Source organism: Pseudonaja textilis, chromosome Z (assembly GCF_049901715.1).
Source record: "Pseudonaja textilis isolate UNSWEBS1 chromosome Z, rPseTex1.2, whole genome shotgun sequence".
Taxonomy (NCBI): Eukaryota; Metazoa; Chordata; class Lepidosauria; order Squamata; family Elapidae; genus Pseudonaja; species Pseudonaja textilis.
Window position 1 is genome coordinate 101,280,111 of NC_142008.1, and position 12,090 is coordinate 101,292,200.

The following is a 12,090-nucleotide window of genomic DNA, read 5'->3' on the forward strand; positions in this document are numbered from 1 at the left end:
TGGTCTTATCTGTAAAAATGAAGTCCTTAGGAACTGACTCATCTCGTAGAGTGTCCTGGACTACCGGCTGCTTTCTGAGGCCAGCCATGCTCTCAGCCTTAAGACTGCCTTTGGAGCAGTAAGACTTAGCCTTAAGACTGCCTTTGGAGCAGTAAGTAGAGGTTTAAATAGGCTGGGATGGAATAAGCCTTGGCCAAGGTGCTAGATGATTCACTGTTATCTTCAGACAAATCATTATCATCATGTAGCTCTCTCTCCGAGGCAGAGGACGGGCTTCTGAATGAAGGTTGAAGAGTATGAGGCCTGTAGAGTTGTTCCTCCCCAGTGTAGAGCCTCTGCTCAGATTGCAAATCCTGATCAGCCATTGATATGAGCAACCACTGCCATTGCTGAAACTCTGCTGCCATCTCCTGCCTAATGGCTTGTGAGATCCAAGCTCTGAAGTAAGGTGGCATTTGTGGAATTTGAGACTCTCCTGGGCGGAGCCCCACTGCTGTAGGAGTGAAATAGCCTCCGAGACAGGGCTTGCAGCAAGTTGGTGTCTTTCTTCAGTGCTACCGCCATATCTGCCATAACACTTGTAGAAGGTGGGAAGTAAGAAGGCAAAGGAAGGCCCTGATGAATATATTGCTCGCTAGAACCCGCTGGAGACCAACTTGGACACGTAGGGTATTGGGCCCTGCAATCTCCTCTGGCTAAAGCCTGTCTCAGAAAAATGGCAGAAAAGGGAGTCAGGAGCCACTTTGGCCTCTGTTGATTGCTTCTAATGTTCTAAATCCTTCCTGGCTTTCTCAAACTCTTTATCTAAGGCTGTATGCCTTCTCTTAGCTTGCTTCTTTTCAGCCCTAGTTGGCTTTTGGAAGCAAGAGCTCTGGCCTTAAGCTTGGCTGCAGTCCCTGACCCAGCTGACCTGGATCCAGCTAGTCTCTTCCTAACTTTAGCCTGAGGCAAAGGTGATAAAAGAGCTTTCAGTTGGAGGAAGATCCCTCACGATCAGCCCTCCAGCATCCATTCAGATCCCAAATTTCCTGCAACTCACAGTTTATTCCAAGATTGGTTCAGCAACAAAGCAGGCACTTGCAAATTGCTTTCGTTTTCTGTTCTGGAAAGCCCCTTCCACTTGAAAACTAATTGCTGCAAAGGAAGTTTTACTGCTCCAAAGGCAGTCTTAAGCGATACACAGCTGCCATGGCTCTCCTCTAGCCTATAGAGAGCCGCCAAATGTAAATAATTGTAACAAGTGCTGGAGCACTCAACAACTGATTTGGAAGCTCGCTACTAGCCATGTGGCAGTCTTAAGCGGCACACTGCTGCCACGACTATTCTCAAAGGGAGTATGATTGATCGATCAGTGACTCCAGCCCCCTTCCGCAGATGCGGAAAGCTTCCAGGGGGCTATAGCTGCTTGCTCTGGTGCTCTCTGTCCTCCAAGTATCTGAGAAAATCTATCAGACGAATCCAGAGAAAAGGAAAGTCTCGAAGGTTCAGAGCCTCCGTAATAGACATCTGAGCAAGCTGAGACTGAGTTGAAGACTGAGGACCGTTACCAGGGAGGCGTGTCTTCAGAATTCAACTCAGTCTGAAGAGCAGGTGACATGGGACTACCCACTCTGGATTCTCCCATCAACTCAGTGGAGAACAGGAAAAGAAACATGGGGGACATAGGTTCAGGTCCCTGAATGTTGAGATTGTTAATTAGGCTCAGAAACATACAGACTATCATGGAATGCAGATTAATGATCAACTGAATATTTTCCTGTCTTGTTCTATATCAGATGGCAACCTGTAGAATTCAAGACTTTGCCAGTGTCTAGGAAGAACCATTAATTTAATAGGAGGATGGATAGGATTACCTTAGTTGGGCTGCCAAATTCTAGACAACTATTATACAGCAGTGAAGAATTAGTTTTCTGATTTTTTTTAACGGTCATCTACTGGCTATTTTCTAGAGGTGTTAGCCAATGGTTGCAAGATCAAGGAAGAAAGAGGAAATAAAGGAGATAAATGGTAATTCAGGTCACAGCTATCATGGGAGCCCCAGGTCGCAAGACTGGAGAAACTACCTGCTATAATGTCAGAAGAAATGTTAGCCAGAACCCCAAGCCTTTTAGGTCTGGGTTTTATCAACACTCAATCTTGCTTGTATGTAACTTCATCAAATCTGAAACTATGCTTCAACTATTGATTTTTATTCTAGGAAATATGCTATTGCAACAGCACTAATATCATTAGCCTATGTCATTATGTAACTAAACAAGGTATTGTACGCATACCATTCCAAGTATAATCCTGTTCATAGGATTTCCGCTGGGTTAGGATTCTTGACAACTGCTGCCAGTTCAAATAGCCAATACTGGGTGTGACACGAAAAGTAAGATTCAGAAGGAGATGGCTTGGTGAGTTCATTTCCAAATTACCTTGAGGTGTTTCTGCAACTGGACTTCATGCTGCCGTGTTAGGTGCTCATGTTGCTTCTGAAACTCGGCAAAGAGCAGCTGCTTCTGCAATTGCTGTTGCTGTTTCAGAGCCAGTAGTTCCTGCTGCAACTGCTGCTCCCGGACAGTTGGGTCCATAGTGGGCACATTGGACCGGGAATCCATCCGCAAATCCACTGGGCTGCTGTTGCTGTTGCAAGAACTCTGCATCACCATGGGAAGAACGGGCTTCAAGTCCATAGCTGGAGATTAGAAAGAGAGTTCATGATTGCAGTAGAACAATCTGCAACAAAGAGCGTAGAGATCATGGCCTATATGTGCATGTTTGTCTATCCTTAAAGAAGAGCCTTGCAGCAAGTAGAGTTTTTCTGTTTGCATAATAAAACTGTCAAAGACAAAATTCATGAATATTATTATAATTTTATTCACGTCAGCAACTAAACATGATTTATCATTTATGAAGTCTATCTTGCCATTAAATTCTTGGTTGCTCCAATGTCATGGAGGGTTGATTAACAGTCTGGATGCTTGGGAAAGGTTTGGGGGGTTTGTTTGTGGCTGACAATAACAAATGGGAGTTGCAACAAAAAATATTGTATTTCAGATTTTCAACCAGCTACCCATTCTTATTTTTTCAGGATTGATTCAATATGTTTACTTTTTACTTTACTGAGTAATTGTTTCCTGTTCAGTGATCAAATTCTACCCTACTAGATTACAGGATTAAAAGAAAATATTATTTTTCTTCTTCTTAAAAAATGTTGTAGTTCTGCAAATGTTAAAATCCCTTTAATCTTGCTGATAACCCTGTTATCTGTGTAGACTGTGTTTCTTGACTACCTAAGAATCTATGGTTAGATTATAATTCAGAAAGTGGGAGGAAAAGACATTTTTGCTGCTATTACTAAATAATCAAAGAAAATATATCTTGCCAAAGAGCAGATCCTGTTATCTTTTGCCTATCATTATTTCATCCTTTTAATGGTCCTTTTGAGATTGCTTACAGTATTATGCTGAAGAGCTCCAATCACGTGACTGAACAGATATTAGAATTGTGGGTTCAGAAATTCAACCCAAGGAAGTCAAAGAGGCTTGGAAATAAAAGCCACAAGTAGATTGAGTTTCATATCTTCATATAACTAATACCTCCCACTCCAAATTTATAAAATGTTTACCTATCACAGCAACATACTTGCTCCAGGTTTTGTTCCTCAGTTTGTAACAACAAATACCAGAGAGCTTCTAAATCCTTAACTGTGGCCTAAAAGTTCAATTTCATTTTTTTTTTTGCATGTTATAATTTATTTCAAAATTCTGACAGAAACCCTGAGTTACCAGCTACACAATCATTTAAATAAAAAAAAAAAAAAGGAAAAGAGCAGCAAAAACTTTTTTATTGCACTTAGCATCATGGAGATCATTTTATAGAGACATGATATTAATGAAGAACTTATTTAAAATGAGTCTGCATTTTTCCCAACCTCCCTTCATGAAGATGGGCAGACAAACTACATATTCAAAGGTACTTATTTTCAGTATTCAAGAGGAATGATAACAACTATGCTGCAAAAAGTTTATTTACTATAAAATAAATAAATACATTTTGTAAGACATGGACCAGCCTCTGATCCTTCCATGCCTACTGCAAGAGATTTACAATCCAAGCCAATTGTAAATATCATGCCAATCTCAGTCATCTGGCATCAATTGAGGGGTTTAACATATGAAACATATTACAATGAATGAATGGATTAGTACTCCAAAGAAATCTATTCATAAATGGATGCCAATTTCCAATTAGCACTACTTATTCTAAAGATATTTTGCCAACCACGGCCAATGTAATGGCTTTTTATCCACCAAAATTTTATAATGCCTAGACAGGAATGCCACAAATTCTCCCACATCTTCATGTCAGGGTTCCAGAAAAACACAACTCCAATCAAAAACTCCGAGACAGGCATTTTCTCAAAAGTTCCTTTTATTAGAGTAGGTATACTGGCACATCTGGGAAAATTCGAATCTGAGAGTCCCAGATTTTCCCTTAGTAATTCAAAAGTCAAAACCTAACCCCTGCATCCTTCAATCCATCACATGGTCCAATCACCAACAGTTCCAACTTGAGACAACTTTTCAACCACTCCTCCTCCGGGTGCAGGAACAACATGACCTTGACCGAAAAGAAGAATGCTATTATGTCTAACTACCAAAACTCTAAAAATCCCTCCACTACTTTCCCAGGCACAGGAATGTGGCAGCGTAGAAGCTTCTGGTTCCAATAGGGCTTCCAAAGCTGACACTTCAGTCTTTTCCAAGTTTAAAATCAAGATGAGGCTCCTAAATCAATATGAAGATGTAGGTGAAAATATGATACTGTATATAAGTAGTCATAAGATCATCTTCAGGGATATTTATCTAACCAACATTTGGAGGTTTGTTTAAGAAACTGTGCAGACACACAAATTATTGGGTTTCAATGTTACCATTTTACACATATTTGGGCCTTGATTCAAAGGTCTGGAAAAATGACACAAGAAGTATTCATCACAGACAAATCTTGTAAAATAAAATCCTTGGTGGCCTAGGCCACATATGCTGCAAACAGAGATGGTAGCAAGGGCTTCTATTTTTGAAACTTCCTATTTATGAAAAACTCTCTACAAATAAAAAAATGTGTCAAAAGCAGCAAGGCAGCTATTGCTCATTTCTTCTGGTTGTGTTTACTTGCAGAGTTTTATATTATTTTTTCTATAAAGAAACAATTTGCAAGCACTGTCTCCTTCACCACCAGTTGAAAATCTTACCTCATTATCTCAGCAAATATGTAGCCTAGCCCAGATGTATCAACAGATTGGACTTGAGGAGGGAGGAAATTTAGATGGCAGCTATTCCCAGGCAATCAAAGCTCTGTCCTTTTTTTACATATGTGCGACACACATAACAAAGCGACATGATTTCAATCACACAGTCATGACTGCCATCTTGAACACTCACACATGCTGACACTTTTAAATTATGCTACAATGAGAACCAGTTGAGGGGAAAAGATCTGGGGAAAAAAATTAAAATGTGTTTAACTGAGCTTTGTATCTTTATACATTGAGAAGGTTGCTTTGAAGAGAAGCGAGGGAAATTCCCAACTAATTAAACTTGACTGTCTGCAGGAACTCTGTAGGACAAAACTCATTTAAAAATAAAGTTTGGCATTTTCCTTCCAAGGTATAGGGCTTGCTAAGGATATTACTTTTTTCTTAGCTTATTAATACTAAGGTCAATACTAACAATCCAAACATTGGATTCCTAAACCCACAAACATAATTGCAAAACTGCAATGAAAAAATATGTACCTCTATCAGCAAAGAGAATTTCTTAGAAAAAAGACTAGCCTAAGGTAGACATAAAACAAAAACATCATGGCAAGATTCATCAAGGGTCAGTTTTCAAAAATAGGTTTGAGCTTATAGGCCAATAATGACGGTAGTCCACTGGGCAAAAGAATTATCATCTAACCTCCAAATGATGGATAGATGAAACAACCTGAATCTGGAGTCAATATGTTTCTAATCTAGGTGGGATCTCAGCATGTTGGCAGCAGAAATCAGATGCTTTTCCAAAGTAAGATCTCACAATATGCTTTAATTTAAAACTTATTGTCACTCTGATATAATGATAATTTTGAATCAGAGGACTGGTAGGCTTACTAGCCTTGAAATGTTATCCCTATATAGGTTGTCAGCCTTGAAACATTAATGAGCAATAAATGGAAATATTAAGTGCCCTTCTAGGATTCATGCGGAAGGCCTTTTCAAGCAGAAAACACAGGTTTCAAGCCTCAATATACAGAGAGAGGGAGAGGGAGATTTCTTACAGATTGGCAACTTGGGCAGAACTCAGCACTACTTATGCAGGTTATTTCCCAAAGTAAAACTGCTTCCCAAAGTAACACTGCTATTGCTAGTGTTCCCGCTCTTCTATATCTGAGTCACTTGCAGTCGATTTGGCACACTGTGAATGAACAAGGGCTATGGTGACTCATCAGATACATACCCTCTGTTTTCACTGCTGTTGTAAAAAAGCATGGTCTGTTTTATTAAGTCAAATGTGCATGTCTTTTGTGTGTATATGCGTATGTATATGTAAGTATGTATTTTATTTGTATGTTTATAGAACTCTGCATTACCATTACCACCCAGACCAGAAGTAGCAGCCTGCAGAGAGACATGGATGTGGCATGAGTAGCTGAGAAATTAAGTCTGATGCAAATCCTCCAACCATTTAACCATCTTTTTCTGGGGTTCTGTTGTAATTATAAGCAAGGGTTGTAGCAGGGGAGAAAAGACCCAAAAGATAATAAGAAAGTCAGGAACTAAATATATATGAAGCCAAACAGCAGCTGTTCACAGAAAGCAAGGAGAGGAAAAAAGGACAGTTAACCCAAAGGTGAGAAAGACATAAAAGGCAGAAAAAAGTTTCTTGATTGATTGTTCTCAGGTTTTAATGGTTCTTGAGACTCCTGTCTGTCGAGCAAAATAGAAGTGAGAACAAAGAGTTCTGCAAAGTTTTTAAAAGTATAGAGAAAAACAGAGTTTTTATTCTTGAAAAGTAGAGATATACTAAATCCTAATATGTTTTGATTAAAAATTTCCAAGGCAGCTGCAGTAAAATGTTAATGTACATGTGGCAAACAAGTAAAATAGAAATAAAATAGAAGTCAAGCTGTTATAATTTTTTTTGTCAAGTAAATAAACATTGGTAAATAGGTAAATAAAATTGTGCAATACAAAGAGTGCTATGTCAATAGCTTGTATTCTATCCATTGAATAAAGCACCAAATTTTAACTTGCACACCATGGTTATTATTAATCCAAGGTTTTCAAATTGGAGATCCAGACCCTGAGAGAATAGTGACCGACATTGCAGATGGAGTTTATGTTACAATTTTTTAAAATATCAAACTGGGTTTGGTCCTTGGTCCTCATTTTGCTTAAGCACATTATAGTAGGTAGTTGCTGTCCTGCAGTTTCTTATGATAATACTGATTAACATTTAATCATTAAAAGTGATCTATTATTATCAATAATGTATTATTATTATCAATAATGTATTGTTAACACAAATTAATGTATCATTTTAGTATTGCAAAGTTTGAAAAGCAATATATTAACTGATTAGCCAACAGCATTGTGGAGAAAGGATCTTGTTGGGTTGAGATTAAGGTTAAGAACTCAAGAAAAGTCTTTGATGGTAAATGCCATCAAAATCCAGCATCTAACACACCCAGCAGTCTACCAAAAGCTCACAAGCTGAACATAAGGCAAAAGATATTTCCCAATATACTTTCTTTACAATATTGTATAAAATTTTTGAATGGTTCAAATGTAGGTAGTCCCAGACTTTCAATCACAAATGGGATTAGAATTTTTGCTGTTAAAAAAACCTATGTTAAGTAAGTTGCACCTGATTTTACAACTTTTTGCCGTGGTTGCTAAACAAAACAGTGCAACTGTTAAATGAAACAAGTCACTGTTATGTGAATCTAGTTTTCCCCATTGACTTTGCTTGTAAAAATTCAGCTGGGAAGGTCACCAATAGGGAAGGTTCAGGACACTATAACCATCATAAAGTTATGCCAGCTTCCCAAATTTTGATCACATGAACATGGGGATGTTGTAAGTGTGAAAACTGGTTTAACTCACTTTTTCCAATCTTGTTATAGCTTCAAAGAGTTGCTAAACGAATCATTGCAAGTCAAGGACTACTTGTAATCTTAGCCTCAAAAGAGTCCACAGGCATGTAATGCAAAATAACAGATGCTTCCAAACACAGGTTGGCTGAGCCAAAAAGCACAGAGTGCAAAACATAAATACTTTTGCCCTTGTAAACAAACACATATTATATGTACACATTGTACACCTTTGTGTTCTATTACTAAAAAGAGTGTGAAACTTTTGGTAAGGTAGCCGTTGTTAGACAAAAAGGGGAAATAAATTCCTTCCCATGGAGTCCACTGCACCAACAACTCACACTCGATTCCAAATAAGGAACATTGCCCAGCTTCTTGGACAATGAGGATAGGGCTGGAATCAGAAACTGGCACTGTTAAGTGTCTTTTAAGGTCCCAAAGGAACTATTCTGAACTCAAATCACACTGTTCCGAATGAGGCAATTTGCTTTGGCTACAAAAGTACATTGTTCCATTCATTTTAGGGTAGATTTAACTTATTTTCATGTGAAACTAAGTGTTTCAAGTTCCAAATGACTCAAATTCAAAATATTGAACACATTTCTACTGACCACTTTATCACCCACTGTTCTTCCTCCTCTACCTCTGCTCTTAATGCTTATTTACCTGCTATCTCTGGGCGTGAAATGCAACAAGGGCAAAATTAATCAGCAGCATCCTCCCTCTGAACAGCAATAACCCTTGGACATGGAGGGAAGCCACCAATGATAAAATGCAGCAAGGATGTCAAAGCAAATTAGGGGTCATTTGGCCAGGGTCCACACAAAACATGAAGCCTTTTCACCTCTTCAAAGTGAGAGGTAGGATTCTCTTACTTGTAGTAATGTCATCAATCCTCAATTGGGAGACACTTTTATTATATTGCAATGATCAGCCAGAATCATGCAATATAGAACCTTTCTCTAAGAGTAAAAAAGGCTATCAATGCTGATGATAAAATTGAACTTTCCGTTATATCAGAGGAACACACATTGGTTAAAATGGGATCACATGACTGCCCACTTTTCCACATTATAATATTCATGGCAGACATTTCATTTTGAGCAATGCTAAAGTTGTTCCTAGCTGCTAAAGACTTACAAAAAACTGGGAAACAAAAATAATGCCTTTGGTCCGAAAGAATAATTTGCCCATTATTCAACTCTTTTTTATTGAACTTTCAGAGAAACATTACTGAAAACACATATTTAATATCTTTCAAGACTATATCACAGCTTTAGTTTTCCATCTCCACAAACCCTTCCCAAAGCAGAACACTAGGTTGCTTGTATCAATGACTTTTGCCCGTTGGAGAAACTTCTACGGAAAGCTCAGGATGGACTGAAATTCTGGGGCTAATGTAAAACATTCTAGAGCAATCTTTTCCAACCTGGTGCACTCCAAAATATACTGTGTGTAAGTTCCATGATCCTCAACCTACATGGATCTATGGTCCTCTGAAAATCAAGCTTAGTCCTAGGATAGGAGAAAGAAAATGGAAAACATTTATTATAATATGCGAATAAAATAGATATCTGATGAACCATTTTAAAAATAAAGAGGGAAGAAACAGATTCAAAGAAGAGCTTAGTGTCCTTCTGTTCCTGAACTTTTGCAAAACACCACTAAAAATCTTCTGTCAACTTTCTCTAGAAACAATGTTGACACTGTGACATCCAAAATGCGTAACATACTCGTATGACTCAATCTCATTTCAGTAATTTGATGCAAAAATCAATTGTAGTTATCTTGTCATCTTAGCTGTTATGTGGCAATGGTACATCCTGATTTGCAATGTTTTTGAACTAATGGTCATTTTGATGACCTCCTTGCCTCTTCTCTCCTCCCACTTTTGCACATTAAAAGAGAAGCCAAATATTTGCAAATCTACCTAGGTGAAAAGGGCTTAGCTTTACAGGTAGGCTTAGTGTGTCTCAGTTCAAATTTTTCTTTGCTGTAGTTCAAAATATAAAGTTCTTTGACCTACATTTGGAAAGCATTACATCATGTATTCAGTTCAAGCAGGTCCCAAATTAAAATATAGAAAACTGAATGCATAACACGAAGAAGAAAAAAGTAAGAATTCTTCCTTTGCATACACAATTCCTTGTCTTCACTAATACATAATCACACCATGAAGGAATTTTAGGGAAAAAAATCTTCAGAGGGATAGCTCTAATTATGTGCTGTAGTACACATAATACTTTGTATACTTACTTTTCTTTAAAAAAAAATCTCACATAGATATTCCTCAACTATTTGTTTTGACATGTGAGCATGTATGCAATTATCAAATAATATGTGAGTATCATTACAGTGGCAGCTTTGGGCAGCGTGATTAATCAAATTATATTGGAAATGCTCCTCCAAACATTCAATCTATGTGCATGTGTATTTTTGTCTGCACAGGTACAGCTCTGTATCTGATTGTTTTTCCTTATATTCCTTATACTCATCTTTTTTTTGCATCAATTCTCATGATTAGAAGAATTCCTCACCCCCACCCTGTAGCTGCTATAACATCCCACAAAACTCATGTGAACAAGTATTTACCAACAATTGAACTTATCCGTATTATGAGAAATATTACTATATTCCCTGCAATATGAAAATGTCCCTTTTTTCCCCCAGGTCAAAGTTAAATCCAAGATTAGATGGAAAGGAACATAGTAAATTTTCTTCTTGTGCCATTGGTTTCTCATATAAGACCAGAAAGTGATGTCAGAATAAAAAATGAATATTTGTCGGGTAGTAATCGATGCAGACTTGGCAAACAAAACAAAACACCTATTGCTAGCTCTTTAAATGAAGAAAGTGTAAAGATCATTGGAGAGTTATAAAGTTAGCCTAAGATTGGAAGGCCAGCTACAGCATCACTAAAAAAAAATTAGAAAACAGCACCCTCTTTAATGTTAGCTGATTAGAGGCAGATTTTTTTTAAAGAAAAGCCTGAGGCCACAACTAAAACTGAAACTTCCTGGCAATGTGATAAGCCAATGGTAATGATATCAGCACAGATTTCTTTTGAACCTAAAAGCAGCTGGTACCATGAAGAAAAGGTTGAACAGAGAATAATGTTCTTCCCAACAATGACTGGGACAATTGACCTTAACATGTATAATGTATTTGCATTCTTGGGCTGAAAAAGCTTTCAAACCATAATGGAGAAATCTGAGGCTTATTACATGTCATGAAAACATACAAGGTCACACTAACAAAAACAGGCCGAGACAACTGATTAATTTGTAACAAATCTGAAATCAAACAGTAAAGTCTTATGACTTTGATAAGTTGACTGAATATCTGATCAAATATCAAAATTGTTTTGGACATGAGAAACAACAGAATGTAAAAATGCTTATACAGAAAATGCTACTCAGGTATACCAAGTAGGAGAAGTTGTTCACTCACATGTCAAAGTTATAGGATATAGCAATGATAACATTACTGTAGCTAATGGTAATTAGCCTTCACTTGTGATAATGACTTATAGGGAGAAAGGAGATAAGTAAACTCTAGTCAGAAAGAAGCTTTAATCCTAACAAACAAATCAACAAAGGGGAAAATGACGAAAGAAATTAGAAATAGGGGAAATATGTGCAAATAATGTAAGTGATATAGTATGAAGCAAGCCTACAATGTTCAGCTTATGGACAGAAATATCATATGTGTGGAAAGTATAACCATATAGCTAAAAAGTGCAAAAATGCAAAAACAGTTCAAAAATATAGGAATCAGAATCTTAAGATTATGATGATTTCTTCATAGGCTCAATTGATGTGAACAGGATCAAACTTCAGAATGAAGTGTGGATTGAAACAATACTCACTAATCAGATCTCCATTGTTTATAAGACCAATACTAGTTTGCAAGAAACTTTAATAATCCAAAATGATTGCACAGATTGAAGCCTAAATGAGGTCATGCTTCTGA

General features: G+C 37.5%; 1 protein-coding gene across 12 annotated transcripts in view; it reads right to left on the minus strand.

The window, feature by feature from the left end:
- Window positions 1–12,090, minus strand: part of HDAC5 (histone deacetylase 5) — a 134,029-nt gene that overhangs the window by 55,262 nt on the left and 66,677 nt on the right. For 10 of the 12 annotated variants that reach the window (XR_015740096.1, XR_015740097.1, XM_087916391.1 and 7 more), the window contains one exon: window positions 2,418–2,677. The exons of the other annotated variants lie outside the window; for them this stretch is intronic. Coding sequence is in view for 8 of the 10 variants with exons in the window: in XM_087916391.1 (XP_087772517.1) it covers window positions 2,418–2,677 (260 nt within the window). In the remaining 2 variants the exon portion in view is untranslated. The remainder of the gene's footprint in view (window positions 1–2,417; window positions 2,678–12,090) is intronic. 12 annotated transcript variants of the gene reach the window in all.